At 37.1% G+C, this 22,833-nt stretch overlaps 1 protein-coding gene across 3 annotated transcripts in view; it reads right to left on the bottom strand.

The window, feature by feature from the left end:
- The window catches only part of CEP112 (centrosomal protein 112), a 171,343-nt gene that overhangs the window by 101,242 nt on the left and 47,268 nt on the right, over positions 1-22,833 (bottom strand). For all 3 annotated transcript variants that reach the window (XM_026861138.1, XM_026861139.1, XM_026861140.1), the window contains 3 exons: positions 20,654-20,733; positions 4,529-4,664; positions 1,112-1,219 (listed from right to left, as the gene is read on the bottom strand). In XM_026861138.1, the coding sequence (XP_026716939.1) occupies positions 1,112-1,219; positions 4,529-4,664; positions 20,654-20,733 (324 nt within the window). The remainder of the gene's footprint in view (positions 1-1,111; positions 1,220-4,528; positions 4,665-20,653; positions 20,734-22,833) is intronic.

Genomic DNA, 22,833 nt, shown 5'->3' with positions numbered 1-22,833 from the left:
CCAGTTAAACAAGATGCCTGCTAGATGTATCTCACTATCACGCAGGACAGCTTCTCGCCCTTTGTCAGGCGACAACCCAATTAGTAATGCTGACAATTCTGAGTGAGGATAAGGAAAATACTTTGATCTGAAGCAACAAACTCTTCTATTCAGAGTGCCACGCACAAAACACACTATTGTTCCTCCCAAGCACAGGCGAAGGTCTCTCTCAACACCTACCAAAGTGATCTTGTTCCTTCATTACTGGAAAAAGCCCCTTCCAGACGGACCAGAGCGGGTCTCGTACCACAAGCCAACTGCAGTATTTCATCCTCACACCAAACACAGAAGATAAACAGAAACGAAACCACATTTCCCTGGTGGAAATGTAAACTTCTATCCGTGAAAAAACATTGATAAGAGAGAATTTTAAGGTTATGGGCTGACCGTATCATCACTCTCAAGTAATTAAAACATTTCCAATCCTTTAACAGGTGTTACCAAACAGACACCTCTTTAGTTTCATGACAAAGTGCCACCTTACACAAGTGTTTGATGGGCTGTTTCAGCTGCGTAGCTCTCAAGTCTATATCATGCAATAATTTGTCTGCTTCTATTTCTGTTTTTTTCCCTTTACACTTCACAACTCCACTGAACTCAAGTTTCTTGTCTCCACCCAAATGTTTCCTGAATATTTCCCAACCCTGAAATTACATTACAATAAAGAAAATCACCATCAGTGGGCCAAAACAAGCATTCATATGAACACACCCCATGTTAAAAATGATAAAAAGAATAAAACGCCGTTTCTTGACATGAAGAAAAATAGATAACGCATTAAATAATTTCATCTGGCCATTATCAAAATAGGTGTTGCCACCTGTAAGCCTGGGAAACAATCTGAAAGGCAGAGGTACAGAGAGGACTGCAGAGGAAACCAAAATATTTTCTATGTAGACTCTTCCCCCTCCGTTCCCCATCGCATAAACTCTGCATACCTATAAATTTTGTCTTTGTATAAAGAACAGCAACACACAGTGAGAACGGGATTAAGCCTGCCACAGGAACAGGCCTACATCTGCATGAAAAGCTGTCCCTCCTCCCATCCACCCGAAGGAGCAAACCGACTGACCTGTTGCTCGTATCTTTTCTTGAGCTCTTCCAATTGCCAGGAGAATTCTTTGGATTGCTTTTCCCGGAGCGATTTTGATCTGCTTAGATCTGCTTCAACCTTTTCCATCTACATGGCAAAAGAAAGGGAATATTTAATTCTTTTTTAAAAAAAGGCATAACTTGAAATGTTCTGGCATTTCTACAGTTGTTTGCAGACCATCAAAGAGGTGCATGTAACTGGCTGAGAATGATAATAACACTATTTGTAAGCAGTGAAAATGAATATTCAGTCACTACAGGATTATTAGTTACTTCAGGATATAGTGATTACCTGTACCATGCCACTCCCTGATTACTAAGTACTGGCTCAGTTTTTGACTCAAGTGGTGAACATCCCATCAAAATTAAGTATTTTTTCTCGACACATTTAAGACTCAAATACATTTCACTCAAAAATACACTGCCTGTGGAAATTCAAGGGAAATCATGTGTGAGCCAGTGCACTCAGCACACATTTAAGGTAAGTTTATATTAAATCAGTAAAATAACTTAAAAGAAAATTACTTGGCTGCAAGTAAAGTTCTCTGAAGATAGTCATCGCCTATGAATAATGAGTCCCACAGATTCCAGCACACAGCATCAAGGAAGCAATTTCATAACTCAATTAACAAAGGCTTTTGTATCAAAAGCACAACTGTTAGTTGTACATCAGGCATATTTCCAGGGGAATATGTATATATGTGTGTGTGTGTGTGTGTATATATATATATATATATATGTATATATATATATGCACATGCACATACACACAGGACTATGGTGCAGTGCATACTCATCAATTACTCTTAGATCTCGGTCCCAACACAAGCAACAAATAAATGGTCTCCCTAAAAAAACAGAGAGCAAAGGGGTGTAGCTGTCAGGAGGACCAGTGCTGCCACAAGTCCATCTGCTGTACCGAAAGAAGAAATGCATGAATTCCTGAACCACAAGCCAAAATCCTGTTTGGCCTAAGGGAGTGTGCTCTGTCTTCAACAGATGTCTTTGCCAATCGTCCTGGACATCACTTCTAAGACAGGGAAAGAGGAGAAAAGGCAGTACTCAGAGTGGGAAAAGCATTTTATTGGAAAATACTGCAGCAAGAGAGGAAGATACGGGACTAGGAGTAGTTGGCCAGATAGAAAGTGGAAAAATAGAATAGAAAGGAACAAGTTATCCTTGTAGCTCTTGAACCTCACTGCTACTATATGCTATTAAGAAAAAGGACTTCAATGATAATTTCTTCCACCTCCAAACTTACTTAAATTGTATGTCTGTAGCCATATTTTACTCAGCTCGATTAAAAACAAAAATAAAAGATCGTTATTTTATCAAAGGACTTTTATTTTTAAGAGAATAAAAACATTCTACAAAGTGAAATCATAAAAACATATGGAAAGATGCTTTAACTCTACAGGCTTTCGTGCTTTACTCATAGGAAATACATGAATGTGACCTAACAAGTGCAGTGAGAGCTCTTGATTATTTGCTAAACCCAGGAAACACTGTATGTAAAGTACCAGGACATAGTCTATGTATTATTTCTCTTTTTGTTAGCTACTATTAGAAAAAACGCAGTTCTTAGTTAAAAATGTACCACTGACTCGTCAATGGGCATCAGGTGACTCAATCCAAGCTTGACAAAATAGGAAGCAGATGGCAAAAAAATATCACAGAGCCAAACTGATGAATCAAATATTGATTACAAGAACTGAAAATGCCAGACTCCATCCTACTTATCTCCATAATTAACTTTACCACACACTAAAAAAAAGGTTTAGAAGCCCAATATTTCTAGTATAGTTAAAAAGTACAGTGTTGCTATAGCTACTACAGTTTTTGTTTTATAAGTAATACATTCCACCTAACCACAAAAAAAAAAAAAGAGATTGTAACATATTGGAAAATTCTAACAGGTGATTTATCTAATGAGTATGTGCATGAAGAGGAATGAGAAAGGACAGAGCTATGAAGAGAGCTTCGGTAGTGTTTTTCTTCGATGTATTTCCTGAAGCTGGGTTCCTATAGAACAGCACTGCTCATCACACACCATCATTTACTATTTCTGTATTTTTACATGCGAGTAGGGACAGAGCAAACCCCTGGCTGATTCTTGGGAGTACAGCAAATTTTTTTTTTTTTTTTTTTTTCAAAATTCCCCAGAATGCCGCAATATTCTAGAAGAAATCTGGGGTCACTTTTAAATAATAAGTTTTCCAATTTTTTGCATTTTTTTGTTTTGGATTGGTTTTGTTGCCAGTTTTTTTTGAGTGAATGAAACTATTATTAGTCTTTCTAGACTTAGACTATATCCCTTTTGGAGCAGAAATAAGATATTATTTTAAGTCATTCATGAATAAGTTGGAGGAGACTCACAGCAGAGAACATTTCTGATTAAAACAAGGATTTGTCATATTGCCCTCATGGTTCTAGTTTGCAGAACAAATCTTGCTTTTATAAGTTTGTTCTTGCTTTTTTAAAATTCCAAATTCTATTATTTGCTGTCTGCATAGGTCTTAAGAATATCAGCAATGCCTCACGTAATTTCTCACTTCTGTGAAGATTTTCAGGGAAAAAAAACTTCATGAAAACAAGAAAAAGATAATTTGTGACATTATAAGCCAACATGCTTAGAAATCCATTACAATATCAGACTGCGGCATCCTCCTATCAATGGCAAGGTTTGGTTAGGATAGCTGAGGTTGGCAAGCTGAGTATATGAAGCTTGAAATACGTAGAATAATTTCGACCACATGAGCAAGTCAGGCAGAGACTCCCTTCTCTCCCCTTCCTTTTGATCACCTGCCACTTGTTTCTTCTTTCACTCATTGGGCTGCATTTGTAAAATCCCAGGGACAACGGTTTAACTATTGTTTGCACCACGAGGAATTTAAGACGCTAAAAAATCTTTTCACGTAAATTCCTGCTATTAATTTTTCAGGCACAGAAAAAATGGATTTTTTTTTTCTGTCCTCTGCACATGACTGCCAGCAGCCACAACGGCTCTGCCCCTGTTTAGGCTCAAAGTGATTACAAGACCTCATTAACGGAAGACAGAGTCGTTCTGAAAAGAGTAGGAAGAGACACACATTTAAGTGGAAAATTACAAACGTTGTTCCATAGGGGTGTATAAACTAACACTTTATACTCTCACTCCTGAAAAATCCCTAATCAGTATCATAACCGCAGATATCTTTATAACAATGACAATTCTGGCTTTGTTAGAAAGATGAAACAACTGCTAACATCCCTTTTTGACTTGCTAGCAAAGACACTACATTGTGAAAGATTTTGATGTAGCACTCTCAAGTGAAGCGTGTTTCTGGCATTATAAGATCAGAATATGCTATCCTACTGAGACAGAGTTTCAGAAAGGCTGGCATTGTGACCTTCTCACCTGCTGTTTCATTTTAGCATAGACTTTTTCTGAGTTCAGCTCCACCTGCCGCTTAAACTCCTCCAGGGCAGCATCTGCCTGCTGGGCCTGCAGCCTCTGTACCTCTGTCACCCGAGTCAGCTGCTCCTCCTTCTCCCTAGAAAGTCACAGAAAATTTTCAGAGTTCAAGTATCAAATAAAAGAACAAGTGTGCTAGTGTAAAAGAGAGGCCTTTAACCCTATCAGTTTAAAATAGTATTCAGATTTCCATTTCCTGTCCCAGCTTCTGCCAAACTTCCCTTAGCAATACTTTGAAGAAGGGAATAGGCAGCCAGAGTTATTTTCGCTTTCTCGTACTGAATTTTGCACACCTAAACACGGCCCTCATAGCTTCTGACGACACCTCCATCTTCAAAGTTCGCGCTGAAGTGAATGGTTTACTACCAGCTGTATAACCTGCTTTTTTTTAAACTCACCTTTAAAAGTACATTGCCACCCCCCGCTTCCCCCAGTATTTAAATTAATTCCTTTTAGCATGATTGTCTTCTCCAATTAAAAACAAACCAAAAAAAAAAAAAAATATCCCAGTGCCATCTTTGCTCAGACAAGATGCAGGATTATTCACTGCTTGACGCATATCAAAATGCAAAGCAGAGTAATGCGTGACATATGGTACCTTCTTAATCTATTAGAAACCCATAATGCTGTAATATCTATTCAGCCGTTAAAAATGACAGATGTTAAATCTTTATGCAAAGATATTTCATATTAACAGCCTACTCTATTTGACATATTAAAGTCAATACACATGTAGAAATTGGTTGGGGTGTCTTAAGACGTCGTAGAATATCAATAGTAACGTATGTATAATATTTTATTTACTTGCACATATACAGACTCACACCTAAAAAAAGAGACACATCCACCATATTGACACATCCCAGACCAAAATTCCATTAAGTTGTAAATAGTTCAGACATTTTTACGCGATTCCTCACGTTTACACATTTCTACCATCGCTGGTCAAGGGGGTTGCCTGACTCGAATAAAACACAGGAGCCCACGATGGTGGTATCAATGGACAAAGCTGGCTCCACCAGTGGTTTGTAACAGAAGACACATTCAAACAGACCTGTGGTTGACATTTTCATTTTCTAGGCAGAGGAAGTACCTCATGATACATTTCCCATTTTGACAGAAATTATTTCCATATAAAACAAAGAATCTGACACATAAGAGACGGAAAAGGCCAGCTAATTCATCTAGTCTGTCACCTTGCCAGCACTGAACTAGCTATTACAGCACTGAGCAAGCCTTTTATAAAGGTCAGGAAGCTGCCAAGCCCAAAGTTACAGTATTCACATCCTCTTCTGTGGTTTTCATACCAGACTTTGACAATGGGACAAAGAACATAATCCCTACATCTTCACAAAGCGTCTGTTTGCCGTGCAGGAGAGCAGGGCAATTCTATTAGCAAAGAGATCAAAGAAATGTCACAAGCCCTGAATAAGTATATTACTGTTTACTTTTACAGTTTTTTCATTATGCACATTTAAAAAAAAATATATATTTTATTTTGGTACCTCACGCGCAGCTGATGGAATAATTGAGACATAAGGCGACTGTTATTTTCCTTACAGAAGAAGGAAAAGTACCTTTCTTACCCAGCAGAAAGTGCAGCAAAACAGAAAAAATCCTTTACTGAATTTTTTTTTTTTATTATAATTGTGTAGGATTTTTCTTTTTATGTTCGTAAGAGGACCACATGCAAATTTTCTTCAAATTTGCTGGAGAGCATCCATCACCCCTACACAGATATGTTTTATTTCTACTGCCTCAGCAATTCTGTTTTCTAAACTCCTTTGAGGGGGAAGCATGTCTATATATTAATCTATATATTAATATAGATTAATAATATATACTAATAATTAAGTTTCCATATTCTCCATTCATTTACGAGACAATAAAAATTACACAGCAGAAAACCAACACCACCAGAAGAAAAATTTTTCCCCCATCTAAATTCAACCGCTAAAAAGACCATTTCGGATTTAAATTTCTACTACAGACGATGCAAGAGATCAAAATTGTAATTGCAAAAAACCCACAGACGTTTCTCAGAATGGGCACACCCTGATGCCTCCAGAGCTAAGAAGGATATGAAGTGTCCGATGAGTTAGTTATGCAGCGGCTCTAGCTGCAAAAGCACTCGGCTCAATTATCCCCCTGAAACCCATGTACTACGGAGCTGCTAAATACAGAAATTTTTAAGTTAATAGCCGTTTGATACTGAATTACGGTGAACGTGTCATTCCCCTCTCCCACAAAAATCTACCAGCAGTTCCCAGGAGAGAATATGGAAGAGGTTGAATTATTTTCGGCCACCTACATACAGCTCAGCACCCCACAAGAGAAGACAGGAGGGGGGCAGCAGCCCAGGCCCCCAGGGGAGCACCGTCCCCATGTGTTACCTTGGAGGAAACACTGACAGGGGAAAACCTCAACATCTCCCCAACATCCTGAATTCAGTCACGGGCACTGGGTAACAAATCTTCCTTCCCGCAAAAATACATCTAATACTTCCAACCCACACAGGAAACCAAACAAAAACCCGAAGCTTATTCAAACATATCCACACTGATAAATGTCAAGAGACACTGAAACAACATTTTTGGTCCAGTCAGATGGAAATGCAGCAAATCTAAATGTAAAAGGACAAGATGTCAGTCCTTGAGCTGTTAGTGAGCCTCCAAATTTATGCATCTTCTTCCCGAGGAATACATTTTTATTTTGAAATATTATCATGTAAACTTTTAGGATCTAGTTTTATGCACCTTCCTTCCTTTTAAGGACTTAATCCCAGGAACAGATGCAACATCTCATTATAACAACGAACGAAACTTCATTTTTTTAAGGATGCAGGAGCTAGTTCTCTCTACTTTTTGTGCAGTTAAGATTTGTACAGAAGCTTAGAAAACACACACAACAATGGACCACAGTTCACAAATATAAGAAAAGCTTTTCTTTTTTTTTTCTTTTTCCCCCCAAGAGACTGAGCAATGTGCCTTGCATGAAGCACTAAAATATTCACTTTGAAGATTATTTTTTTTTTCCGTTAGACTAGTTGTGGGGCTGAATACAATACAATTACATCACTTAAATCCCCTAAAGCTGAGCTGGCTTGAATATAAAAATAGGGTGAATTTACTCTTTGGCCCCAATTTAAAAAGCAGCAGATTCCTCTTGTTTCAGTGTATAAAGGACGTGGCGACAGAATTAGCAATCTTACACAGCACAAACCATCTCAGGGAAAGTTGACTGTGAAGTCTAGAATTGCAATTTTAGAAAGCAGCCCTCTGAAGTGTACTGATAAATGGAAAATATAAACATCTTGCATACTTCCTCTTCATGCTTAATCATAAATATTTTCCTCGCTTTGTAAAATGTCTTCCAAGAGGTAACAACTAAACACAGTAAGACATGACAGCATTGCAAGTCATGTTAATGAAACACAGGGCAATCCAGTGATTTACAGGAGAGGTTAAATAAACTCAAGATGTCCCAGCAAATGTCGTATGAACCAGCACTGTCACCCGCAGGGTTCTCATCGTTCCCTGTACGAACACAAGGGCTCACCAACAGCAAACGGGAGCAGGAGATGCACCTGCCTCGGTCTCAGCCTCATCAAGAAATTAAAATATTTGGCACCGCACGGAAGCATAGCCACGGACAAAACGTGCACCTCCACGAGCTACACGTGGACAAGTTTCACATTCCATTAGCAAACGCACACACCAGCTCCCTGCACAGGGAGAGCTTTTCCGTGAGACGAAAAATAACGAGATTGTGAAATTCCTGATGCTTTCTTATAAAAATTACACCAGGCTTTAATTCATGAATATGCAAATTCTTTGCCAGGTTTTCAAATACTGCTGGCATCAGGGAAAACACTCACTTGTGTCCAAACAGACCATTGTTTCCCAACTGTAGTGGAGCAAAAAAAAAAAAAAATCAGAGCAAGGCGTTTCTATGGTAAGGATACATTTTGCCAGCGAATAAGCTTCTGGAGCTCAGATTCGGATGGACTCAAAAGGGAGAGGCTTCATCTCTTGTCTATCACAGGTCAGTATGACTCTGGGTTTATGCCCGTAGATAGAAATGAATCTTACTCTATAAGGCTGAGGTGTGGGAAAAGCAGAGTAACAGCTGAGCATTCTTCCTACTGATGAAGGCAGGATTTTGGATCTGCTCGGAAAGGCCAGGCTCTCCTGCTGATTACCCTGATCATCCCACACGACATCTGTGCTGATCCAGTGTATTCGGATTTGCTGTACTTGGCAAGTCTTTGCCCATTCCTTCCTCTCCTCCCCAAATCTTAATACTTCTGAAGGAAAATTGCTTCACTACCCACCAAACTGCAAACTATTCATTTGCTGGAAAGCGGCTTAAGAAGGATATTGCTGGGTTTGTTTCTAAACAGCTGTCCTTTTCATTTGGTGACACAAGAAATAAAAAATTCTCTTACTAATCTCTGTTGAAATAAAAGTAGTTGCCGCCATTTATACAGTCCATTTAGATTTAAAAAGACCTACATAAACACATTTTCACGAGAACACAACTCGCTAGACAACACAATACAAGCACACTGAGTAGCTAAAAACATAACCTTCATCAAAACACACAATCTTCCCATGAAAAAGCAAAATTCAGGAAATTTATATTCGTGGGTTTTGTGTATAAGCTACAGACACGAGCACCTATGCGGTATACAGACACATATATCAGATTTTTTATGTGGAAACACACACAAAGCTGCAATCCTGCTCCTGACCCCAGAGACCCCCACGTGCAGGTGCCCTGACCCTGGCAGGACTCTCCGTAAATGCAGCAGTTTATCCATTTACAGCCACGTGCAAGATCCGTGACACCACTTTTTAGTTGGGCGCAGTAACCACTAAAAACCACTTCACCTAACAGCCCCTCTAATTTAATTTCTTGAATACAAACTATTTCAACTACATAATATATTAAAGCCTGAAGCACCATGTATTTGTAGAACGAAGGGATTACTGGTTTAGTTTATTGTGACAGAAAAATGCTTCAGTAGTAAAACCAATTCTTTGAAATACACAAAAAAAACAATTTTACTTTTCCTGCACTACTATTTTTAAACAAATAGTGATAGTTATGTATTATGTAAGAACTTTCTGTGTAAACTATGTATTGGGTCTAAACGTACCCACCTTGGCTGTGGTTAGAATATCTTACTGCAGGGGCAGTTATTACCAGAAAACAATGAGGAACACAAGAGCTCTCCTACAACACGAGCACCCAAACATATGGAATATGTGCAGAACACTTCTTTTTGGTGTGGAGAGGAAGAAAGACAGTGTGAAGTCATTCAAGCGGAATGATAACTAAACCAAAGCCAGATCAAAGGAACAAAGAAGAAAGACTGAAATGTGAAGCTGAAATATTTATTGCCTTCAAAACATCATCCCTATCCTGTCCCTGGGCACTTTAATATTTCGAAGTTGTTAGAAAGCATTCTAACTTGCTTCATCATTTCAAAGAAATAAAGCCAAAAATATAAATTAGGGAACAATTGTATCTTTCATTCCCTGATTTTAAGTATGAGTTTGCCTTTATGACAAAAAGCACAAATCCACTTATAAATTGTTTACGGCTTGCATCATTTGAGATGTTAACATCAAAAAGCTGGTCTGCATTCGTTCAAGTAAGCTATGACAATGAATGGTATTTACAATACAATTATTTTAAACTATATACTTATGTTTAAATAAATCATGAGATAACATTAACAAACTAAACCACTACTTAAAGCCGTTAATGAATTTAGAGTAAATAATATTCCACGTGTGTAGTATCACACTTCTGTGAAATAAGAATAATGCATTACATTCAGAATTAATGGCTCACAAATTAACTAGACATCGGTTAAACACACTAATAATTATTATAACTATTTCTCATTACAATAATGACAGGGTACTGTTGTGCTAGGTGCTATGCAAACAGAATAAAAACAGCAACTGCAAAATGATGAATGAGACATGGGCTAAAAGGCTGGGTGAGCGTTGTAAATGTGGCTGGAAAAGAAAATGTTATAATTTTGCTCCACACTGCAGAAACTGTCTTCAAGATTTAGATACACCACATATATGAAAGGCCACAGAGGCTCGGTTATCGAGAGGGGAGGATTAGAACAGAGATTAATAGTCATGGCTTTTACATGCTGAGATGACAGCTAAACCTCAACAAGGAGAATACGGAGGGGAGAATTAGAGACACAGATGTAGATAATGGCTTTGATAAAAGGGGGCAAGACTGTAATTAAAAGATGGACCAGGAAGTCAGCAGCACAGATCCATGAGATACCCAGAGAAGAGGTGCAAAGGAGGAGGAGATAAGTGATCAGAGAACAGTGCTGTGGCAGAGAAAGCTGGAGGGGGAATAAAATAAACCATCTGAAGGACAAACTATGGGAGAGATCATCAGGCAGAGGAGGAGAGCCAGGCAAGAAGAATCACTCAACACTAACAAAGAACAGCCCAAGATGTGTTGTGAGTGACAGAGCCAACAGTGGCTGGCAAATCAAAGACGATGAGGATGAAGTAACAGTATTAAGACTGCCTCCGATTTTTCCAGCACAGAATTCTAAATGAAACATCTAACTAATTACTGCAGCTTAAAGCATGCCAGGTTTATTTCAAAGAGGTACTGATAAAAACATCCTGGGTCAAAACGCTTTTAATAAAATAAATTATTTCCCACCAGTCCTGTTTCTCTTCTGCCCTTGGCCAAATATGGCTATGCCACCGAATACTAGTTCTGAACAAATAAGTGAAGAATCCAGAAAACAACCATGTCACTCGCCTACACAAGGAGGTACAAAAATAGAGTCTTCATTCTGTCATTCTACATGCTTCAGGCAACTATTTTTATGGCTAAAATAATTGTACTATTATAGTTTAGGATTCATAATAATAATACTCATCTCGTAACAGAAAATATAGTAACAATACCGAGGGACAATGAGTATTCAGCTCATCAGTTTCTTCTAAGAGGCTGCTCTGGTAGACATGGATTTTCTTTCAATAAAGTACTGATTGAAATATTAACTTTAATTCCTCAATGAAGGTTGGTTGTGTTGCTGTTGAAGCTGGAATAAAGTTGTACAAAATAAATAAAAAGTATGTGTACGATTACAAAGGGTAATTGAAGTCTAGCCATCATAATCATCTGGCAACAACAAAAGGAGCAAACTCATTATTTGTACTACTTTTGGAGACCGTTTTTAGCTGACCCAAAAAAGGTGACAGCCTGAACGCCTATTTCAGGCTTATTAAAAAATAAATAATTAAATTCGATCACCTGTAAGACTTTCTTCAGGCAACTGAAGGCTCTTCTCATGACATCAATGTTTTGGGCGCTAAGTAGTCTTGAAATGTACTGCACTGAATCTAAAAGATACCCTAACAGGAAAGGGAAGTCTTTCAAAATAATAAGGGAACAATTCTGACATTTGCGTTAACTACATTCATATTCATTTAGTGAGGTCACAATCTACAGCCCTTCACTACATTAATTATCAGAATAACAATTTACAGCAGGGAACCCAAGAGCTATAGCATGATACACCGATGCTGTTCATCTCGCAAGGCAGTATTTTTCATTTCATAGAGCTATAGAATATATTGAGGCATTTTCATAGTTGGTATCTCATCAAAAAGATGTCACATGATATCTCTATAACCATCCTGAGGGACAGAAGGGTCCCATAGACAAGGATTAAAAATCAACTGTTACGCTTTTTGTACAACTGGAGCTTTCCTTTAAATACATATTTCATTATTGCCAGTAGGTCTCCAGAGAAACTGGTGAAAGAAAATGAAAGGCTGTAAATAGTTAATAGAACACTTTATTTTTTCTTTTAAGTGAGACTATTAAATAAAGCTACCGCATTTTTTTGTCCTCTGTTCATACTTTACATTGTGCCCCCTAGAGCGAGGGTTATGTCAGCATGTTCACTGGGGCTAGAGGAATGTTTACAATAAGCTGGAAACTTTGACTGGTTTTGCTCTAAAAGGTTTCAGATGCTCAAACACAGCACCAAGTGGAGAACAGCTGGCTGGTTTTCCACTGATTCTTAGAGGAGGAAAAAAAAAAACAAAAAACCAACCCACACAGAACTGTTTTGAAGAGTAAAACTATATCCAAATTCCTCAGCCACTTAACCTTACCCCTGGTTTTAAATCACAAAGTTTGCTTTTTCCATCATATTGTAACTGCTGCAAACAAACAACACTAAACATTTTAGTAAAAGAGAATGATGAACACAATGAGTATAAAGCCTTAACAATGTTCTTTATTACAACATTTAAAATTAAAGACAATGCCTTCTCATATTTCTTTAATTATTTCCGGCTTTAAATAGCAATAGCTTTTCCATTCCTACAAGAATTCCTCCACACACAAATACTTCATTTTCAAGGAAAAATGGAATTAACTACAGGAAAACAGCCACACTTCAGGCAATTACCCTAAAAACATTAACAAGAAGTGATTATTCAGAATGTAGATTCAACTCAGAGGAGGAAGAAAGGAAAAAAAAAAAATCAACTTGTGGTTAAAGCTATCACTCCATATATTTATCATTGTACTGATGACTATCATGCCGTTGTATTTCTCTGCAATGTCATTACAACATCCATCGCTACAGAAAGTCCATACAACAGTATTCTGAACAAGCAGCTGTCTGAAAATAAAGTTATCAAAAGGTTTGGGATCATTAAATTCCCAAAATCCACTGTAACTCTCCCAGATTTTTAAAAAATATAATTTCTGTATACCTTGAAAGTCCAAATTTAGCTTTTTTTTTTTTTTAATGTTGGGATCCAACATAACACCAAATGCAAAATTATGCAACTGTAACCTGCAAAACAAAATGAAATTATATTCACTGTTGTTTCTTCTGTCTCCTGACATCTATCTTCATGGTTTTACCCTGCCTTCGTCTGTCTCCCTCTTTGTTAGCTCAGAAACATCATGTATATAATTTATTTCCGATTTATCGACTCTCATTTCTTTTACATTGTCCCTTTTACAGTAATACAGAGAGAAGTTACACAAACACCATGCAAATTTTGCATGAGATAAGTAATTTCAAAGACTAAAACACCCTTACATAAAACTTCTGGTGATAAAATTTAATACATATTTACATATTCTGAAGAAAGCAAAATGAGCCTGTCAGACCAAACAAATTCAGGCCTTCTCGTTGTATGTCAAAGAAAACTATACAATAAAAAAATGAGTCATTACGCAGCCACAGATGTAGGAAAAAAGTAAAACAAAGAATCTGCAAGGGACCATCTCATCCTGTTCCCATTTTTGTCTTTTTTTTTTTTTTGGTCCCCCCCCATTTCACCAATACAGAGGAGCTGTGGAAAACACCAGGCTGAACACCTGCTGGAGGCAGACAAGCAGCTTCAGAACAACAACAACAAAAAAAATACTCAGGGCAGCATGATAACAGGATCACAAAACTCAAATCATTCCACTGCACCAGAGTGCAAACCAGACGGAAGCCCCGTGGAAGTAAAAATGAGAGAAGCTGAACCTCCACGTAGCTGTGATCCAGGCATCCCTTCAGTCAGGAATTCAGACTGAAGTTGAAGTTCAATTGTAATTAGATTTCTTCTTGCAGAACGTACTGACACTAGCTTCTGCTTCTGAGTAAGTGTGATACAAACACCATTCGGTTAAGGCTTTACAAGTATTAGTACTAAGTTTAAAACCTCAGGACAATCCTGAGAAGAGCTCCAGCTCCCCTGCTCCGTGCACCTTGTGACAATGACAGGGAGGGAACAAATGATTCAGAAGGGAAAAATCAAATGACCGGCAAGTCATGCTAGGAGGTGACAAGTAGAAGCCCTTCGAATAAAGAAATGACTAAGACTTCAAGAAAAGTAACCGGTATGAAAAAAATTGTTATTTCTTTTCCAATACAACATTTTTCCAACTTTATTAAATACAAGTGCAAATGCATTTTTATCAGATACTTTCTACAAAACAAAACCTTACAGTAATAATAACTGTACTACACATAAATTGAAATTTAAAATGTATATTAATATCACTGAACTATACTTAAACTCCCTAGAAATAGCAAAGTCTAACATCAGCATGTGGAGGTATAAGGGATTGACACAGCTATCATATTGGGAATAACAGAAAGCAATGAAATAAATCTGTTTAAGCCTACAGTAGAGAAACTTCACGGCACCATCACCAATGAGAAATCAACTTCTTGATTCTCATGTCAAGGATTCGCAGAGAAAATACATGCGTGTACACAAGTATGTATGGGAAAAGTAACCTACTTTTATTTCTGTATTTTATCGATTATCTACACGCACCACCTTCACACCATTCCTTTGTTTGAAAAGACTTTGAAATGCTTTGGTCTGTTATCTAAACCAAATCACAAAATACTTTGAAAATGGTATGTGTGTGGCTTTCGAAACCCTTGTAAGAATACAAATCTGCTAATAGATAGGACAGCTCTGCTGGTTTCTGGAAAGTTTAGACCCTCTTTCGCCCCCAGAAGAGTTTTAAACAAGTTCAGATGAAGGGTAGAGAAGCAATGGAAAAAAAAAAAAAAAAAAAAGGCAAAGATGGAGAGGAAGAAGGTTGTGAAGCATTTAGCTAGATATTGTACACACATTCCTTGACATGTCAGTGTTCAGTTACAACGTCTGCACCTGTAGAGGCAACAGTTCATTTCTCCTGACGCGACTTTTTAAAAACTGCTTCTTTCAGTCCCACTACAGAAGAGTAAGAACTCAGGAAAGCCATATTTCAGTAGCATAATGAAATATTAATTTGCGCATAAGATGCAAACTAAAAAGCATTAAATCAGACGCCGCAATTATTTCCAGTACGTGAGAACCATCACAACCATTATCCGGAGACAGCAGTAGCAGCAAGGTGGTCAGTACTTCCATGCAGGTGACATGATAACAGCCTCAAATCTTACATATGTTTATAATTTAGTCCAAAAACTCCATCTCAGGAGGGACAAACTCTGTGTGTCCCTGCGGTCATAAAGATATTATGGACTCCAGAAGGAAAGTGGCACAACCAAACCACGTTAAAAACTGAGGTGACCTAAATATATGTTGTATTCACACTTCAAAAAAACCCCCAAATAACTATAACTATTTATTTCTACAGTCAAATCCTTCCTTCTTTACTGTTGCATCTTTAGTTTTTTTATATATTATTATTATTAACATATAAATGGACTTCAAACCAAATGCTGTAAACCAAATGTACACCTGATCTCCTCCTTGATGTAGGTCAAAGCTGGCAGTTATATCTCGTACACCGATGGAGTGTATAAACACTAATAATGCACATGGCTATTCCACTCTTTCTTTGGATCATAAAAGACTTTTTTTTTAAACCTCTGATCTTAAGCAACAATGTTCTAAGTTTCTCTGTTTATCAGCAAATAAATGAGGCCAGCCTTCGAGCGTATGCCGGCTGCAAATAACACCTGGCACAGAACTGTGGTACGTCTACGGGAAGCCTGCAAGATCACGGCTATGGCTACCCAGCTAACGTTAAATTCTGATTATTTAAATCGCCAATGTAATGTATATTTATCTCCAAGATCCTTACTGAACATGCACTCTCAGTGGTGTTTCCTTAAATTACTACTCTAATTATTTCTAAAATCTTTGCAATTACTAGGAAAAGCAGTTCACAATGCTATTTTGGAACCAAAACAAACAGTAAAAAAAATTTTTTTCTTTTTTTAAATAATACTTTCAATATGTCTTCAAACAATTTTACAGTGAGAGGGCTGGAGTTGTTCTTGTTCTTTGAGGACTAGTATCAACAGAGGTAATTATTTAGTACTCCTTCCATTGAAAAGAAATAGAATTTGTGAGTGACACATCAAACTAAAGTATTAACAGCTCCAAATGCTTGCATCTTTTTATGAAAACAAGTTAGATACAACTTTAGAGCTTTTGTTTAGAAATTGGGACAGATATTTACTAAAAACCACTACTTATAGACACAGCAAAAGTCTTCACAGCCAAAGGATGTGCAGGACAGGTCCAAACTGAATGAAGCTTAAGTACTTCAACATTTTTAAAACACAATTATTTCTTGTGGGAAAGAGGTCTTTAGACCTCTGTGTTAGGTCTGTAGACAAGGGCATAAATTTAAAATAAACCTGCAATACTAGTGCTGGGAATGTTACCCAAGTGTAGATTAGATAAGTGAAGTTGCTTCAGAAATGATCACTGAAATAGAAATAAGAATAAAATCAGAGCCTTTAACATACATGTCCCAGCCTCATTTTTAAACCACATCAAGGCCGTGACTGATCCAGTTCCCTAAATTGTGACAAGTCTCTAAGCTTCTTTATTTCAGTTCTTCAATAAAACGGGAAATATTTCCCTACAGCCTAATAAATTAAAATTATGAAGTAATTGGATATTAAAATATTAGCAGAGGCAAAACAAATATTTTCACAGAGCTAGACACAGCAGATGATGCCGAGAGCTACTCTGGATAACAGTGTTGCATCAAGTTAGCAAGAGCTTTTCTTTCTCTTCCATGTAATTGCTTCAGCAACAGAGATAAATTTTTTTTTTTTTAAACTTTTCCTGTTGTATTCAACTCAGTCTGTAACGTGACAAATTGTAACGTAACTATACCTCTTTAGTTCCTATTCCTGCACATAAAATAAAAGCGATAAGAACCACAGAGATTTAGACTACTTGTTGCTCGCTCTCATGACGTATTTTACACAATCAAACTAAAGGGATTAGAGAAACAACCTTTCCCCCCAAGTAATTACAGGGAAGCTTTTTAAAAATACTTTGTTACTATACCAATGCACTTTAAATGACATTCTAGAAAAACCCTTGGAGCACTTCTTAGTGACTTTTGCTATCAGGCAATGCCAATGAGATGCTTTGCTAAATTAAATACAAAATTTATATCTACGAGTCACCACCAGTAGTCATGAGACTGGAGCAATTCTTTTGCAGAAGATTTCCTTATGACAGGTATTTCTACCATAAACTTCAGAAGAAAAAAAAAACATCAAACCCTTTCATAAACTATGATATGTAAACCTGGCAAAAACTCTGGCCACATGGTTTTTGTTTTGTTTTGTTTTTGTTTGGTTTTTTTTTTTGTTTTGTCTTTGTTTGGGGTTTTTTTTGTTTGTTTTTTTTTTTTTTTGAAGTGGAAGATACTTTTAGAAATGTGGATTTTACTATTCCACACAAGGTCACAAATAATTTTCATTATGCAACTGTGTATATGTTTGAAACTGCAACAGCACTGTTTGCTGTTTTGATACTGGAAAAAAAAAACCCAACAGAACAAAACCAAAACAAAGACCCACCAAAAATCCTGCCACTTCCCCTTCTAGGTGTTTGCAGCTGCCTAGCTACTCGAGATAGAATCCTGTGGCCATTTCAGAATCAAAGTGCATTCAGATCAAAGTAGTTTATGAGAACTCACTGATGCACCTTCTGGGTTCTGAGCTGCAATTCCACAAGGCATCGCTTCTACTGAAGGCGGTGAACTGTAGTTTCACCCATCTCAAGGAAGATAAGGTTGTTTTCTAAAGGTTCACTGTGTCTGCCTTGTAATTACTTAATTTGATTCCACAAATAGTCAAAGAAATACAGAAAAATAGAGGATTTTCATATAAAACATCAGATCTTGTGGATTCATATTAATAGCAAGAAACTGTTACAAAGACTAATTTTTGCAGCAATGGGAAAAGCGGCCATAAGGAATCCACCCATTTCAGACATAAAAATATTACTGTTTGTTATGTATTACATAAATATCGTACATAAACACAATCATGTAAAACCCTAATATTGTCCAGAAACTTTGATACTAAATCAATGGCTTGGTTTCCAGAAAGTCAGCCTCGCAGGATTAGCAGTTCCTCTACACTGGGCACTCGAGTCTCTTCTTAACAGTCGTGTGCACGGACACGTCCGTGGTCCGAAAAGTGCAGATGCAAGACACAGAGGGTTTGCATCAGAGTTGAAATCTGAAAGAACTGGCCAGCAGAATATACGCTGGATTTAGACTGGGCCACTATATTTCTGTAAATACAGTATTTTTAATCTTCACAAGCACAAATCCACCCTGATGACTTTGCCAACTTACTTTTGTCTCCATTCAGACAAAAACATAGATGAAAGCTAATCTTTATTTCTATTCAATTGCAAAATAATTACTTATATAGCACCACTAATTCTATTACTACTCTTCAAATTAACCCCAAATCACTGCTATAAAACAACCAAACCAACAGTGGTATAGATTCATTATTCAAGAGTGAGCTACCCATCTCCAAAATTAAAACATTTTCCGTTTTAAATTAGGTGATATATAATTTAATAGTAGAAATTATTACATCATTTTCAACACCCTGAACGAAAAAAAAAGGAAAAAGCATAATGGAAAGAGTGCCATAGGACGTGGAAGAGGATCTGGGAAAAGTACACTGCAATATGAATGGAAGCAGCTTATATTAGAAGACACTTTGAAAACCCAGAATCTGACCCATCCTCAGATTTGGCCAAAGGACACCCACTTACACAAAAGGTTGGGACTGGCCTCTGCCAACATGATCTTAATTTGTGGGCCCTGAAGTATCCAGTGGTAAACTGGGCTCTTGTAACCTTAGCCTTTCAAATCCTTACTCTACCCCAAAACATTAAATCTCAGCTTAATTACCGCTAGGGAATATCTGAAACAAATGAGGAGCCCCTCAGCTATCTACAAGAGCTTCTCAGCACAGTGCTGTTAATTAAAACTAGGTTCAACATTCACAGCACACTAAGCCACTTCACAAACACTTGCCTGAAGAGCACTACCACCTTTATTCTGCGCTGAGAGCACCCACATGGGGCATAAATTCTGAGCAGCCAGTGGACTGTAAAGTCAGACTTAGGTTTTTTAACATAAGTATAAACTGAACACGTTGTTTGAAAGACATGGAAGATAATTAATGAAACTATATTATCGAGGAATCAGATGTTAAGATACTAAAAGATTAAGTTTAGTCGAGAACAATTCAATCTCCCTAAAATTATAAATAATAGTCAGTGTAAAGAATTTAAAGATTAAAAGCTACAGTTTTTATTAATGTCTGTAGTGCTTTAAAATAGTCTATGACGAATACCTCAGAGATTCTAGAAATAAAGGAATAGACCAGCCCTGTGACTTTGTTGAATAAAAGTATCTTCACAATGCCACTATCAGCCTAGATAAGACACACTGTAAAACTGGGTAGTTTTACAAATAACTTCTGGCTTGTTTCAGAATAATCCATTTTCCCTAGAAATTATTTCCATAACTTTGAATTTAAACTGGATAAGCATATGGAAATAATATTTTACATAATAAAAATGGAAGCAGAATAACAAGGATTGATCTTGTCATATGTGCATCTGCTGTATGTAAACCACTCCTCCACTCACAAAACAAAACTTGTGATTAGTTTTTTTTAATGTACAAGGTCAGCAAAAAAAGCTGTTCCCAGTTAGTTAATGAAAAGCGTCTTCTGCTCGCTGCAGACCATTTCCCTGAGCCTTGGCTACATTTGAAAAATAAGTATTCGCACAAAAACCTGTGGTATCAAAGTGGAAAAATCCACATCATCACAACTATCATGTACTAAAATCAAGTTTAAAATATATTTTAAATATATTCATCTTTCAAATTAAACCTTTCCTCTAAAATAGTCCAAATCAACTAGTCTTTAGCTTGGATTATTTATCTACTATGTATCCATTCTAAATTGAATTTTATTTATTTGACAGAGCAACACCAGCTGACATCACCGAATCACTTCTGTTTCACTCCTACCACCTGAAGTCAACAAATGTGGGTGGTTTGGTTCTTGCTTCACTTCTTTAACTGTCATGGCTAACTAGAACCCTGAAGATGTGGCTTTACAATGGGAAGATAACCCAGACAAATTATAGAAAGGCAGTTAGATTAGACAAAGCATGAATTTGACTAAAAAATTTGGGATGGTTCAACAAATATTCCATATTCACTTACTTCAAAGTCTCTTCCAGTTTGCGAATTTTCTTTTGAGAATCCCCTCTTTCTTTATCAACATCATTCCGGAGGCCATGAATCTACCATTTGAAACAAGAAGATATATTTTAGCTAAAACAAAGTCTGATTAAAAAAAACAAGTTATTTTAAATTATAAAAACTATTTTGCATATTTCTTTTGCACAGATGTGTACAACCACCTATATATTTCCACAGTTATATAAAATGCACGAATAAGGATTAACAGGGAGATGAAGTATGAGACTACAGCCAACAGATGTATTTTTCTTTTCAAGATGAATATTATTCTCTAGGAAAAGAAATATCAATAATTACGTTAAAAGGAAGTAGATTTTCTTTAGATTAATATAGGAAAGCATATAGAAATCTGCCTGAAACAATGACGTGTATTCTCAACGGTGTAGAGTTCCTACTTACCAATTTGTGAAACTCAGTGAACTACTATTTACATTTGGTAATTTTATCGTTGTAAGAACTGATAGTGATAGTAAATAATGTTACTTTAGAGCAATACATACTCAAACATTAACTATCTAAGGGTAGAGACTCCCAGGAAAAGTAAAACTGAGGAAAAGTGCTTTACCAAGGAACTCCTGACCCAGTGAGATCAAACCCGAGTGCTTGAATTATTGAGTAAATCTTCATTTTTCCCTTTTGCATCCAGACATTAAAAATGCCATTTGGAAATGCGGGGGTATGGCACTCTTGTGTAAGCATACGACTTAACAAACCCACAAACAGCACAGAACCCTCTGAAGTGATAGAGCATCTTAGCTAACGATTACTATTCCATAGTACCCTGTGACCACGTGCTGCTTATAACAGTGTGAAACCAGAAAAGCGATCTGTCACTCCAATGCATGTGGCAAGACATTAATCCCAGTGCAACCTGAAAGACTCTGCATCCTGGCATGACAGGAAGAAGCTACCCCATGGTCCTCCTGTCTCTTCCTCATCATTTCTTACCTCGAGCAGCATTAGTACATGTCTTCACCTTGAATAATCTTGTAGAACAGAAATCTTCTGCTCCACATAACCTCAGTACACATCAGAGGCTTATTACTGTCTAACATCACGGGTCCCACCCCTCTCTTCATCTTCCTTTGCTTGGCCACGCTGCTTAACCCTTTTCCTTTTCATTTCCTCAAGCAAAATGTACATTTCCGAGTAATTCTTCCCCTCCATGCAACTGCCACTACAACCAGGCAAGATCTATACACACCTATTATACAAGATACACCGGTACACAGAACTGAGACAAACAGACCTGTTAGGTAAACATCCTAAAGATACTCAGAGTGACAAAAAACCCTGAGGCCCTTTAATTCTCCTCTAACTTTTTGTTTCCCAGTATATTTTTGTTACCATTTGAATGTGAAATACTATTTTAATTCCTAGTATTTAATCCATGCAGAATGAATAAGGCAACTTTCAAGACCTCACAAGGAACACATCCTAGCAATTTGAGAAATTGCTTCTCTCTATAAACCAACATAGTCACAAAAAACATGGAACAAATCTGACTTCCCACTTCCTAAATTCACTACCTAGGAATAGACATTTTTTATGAAGAATTCTTTTCTCTGGTACTTCTGCATCAAGAGAGGAAAGCAGCTTCAGAGTCTGGCAACCTCCCAGGCACAGTTCAAACTAGGGGTTTCATCACATCTTTTGCCAAAGGCAGATTAAGTACAAGAGTTTGTTTTGTTACTTGAGCGACCCTAAAAAAAATGTGGTGATGTGAAGTACTAAGCATGCTTTTCTTTATCAGACAGGCAGCTCAGGAAATCCTTCATTCACCTACAATCATTTACAATGTTACATGCTATTAGGTCACTACAATGAAGAAAAATATGTTTTAATAAGTGTATAGTCAGAAGCATAAGAGTATAGTCTGATATAAAAACAAACTTAAAGATTCTCAAGCAGTTCCATGTAGGTGTTTACTACATGGAAGTCTGAATATTTAGTTGGTTTAAAAGAACCTCCAAAACCGATGGGCTGTCTATCAGACAGTAAATTATTGCCAAACCTGGTAAAATTATACGTATTTAACAGCTGGCTCAAGAACGGCTCTCAGGAATAATCTGTCACCGCTCTTACGCTTAGCTGAATGTTTGGAAAACAAGCAGTAGGTTATTTAGAAAAAGCAGGTGTTT

This window comes from Athene cunicularia (genome assembly GCF_003259725.1).
Source record: "Athene cunicularia isolate RWA chromosome 18 unlocalized genomic scaffold, athCun1 chr18_part1, whole genome shotgun sequence".
In the NCBI taxonomy this organism is placed as follows: domain Eukaryota; kingdom Metazoa; phylum Chordata; class Aves; order Strigiformes; family Strigidae; genus Athene; species Athene cunicularia.
The sequence above is the reverse complement of the archived record's forward strand: the minus strand, read 5'-3'. Positions and strand labels throughout refer to the sequence as shown.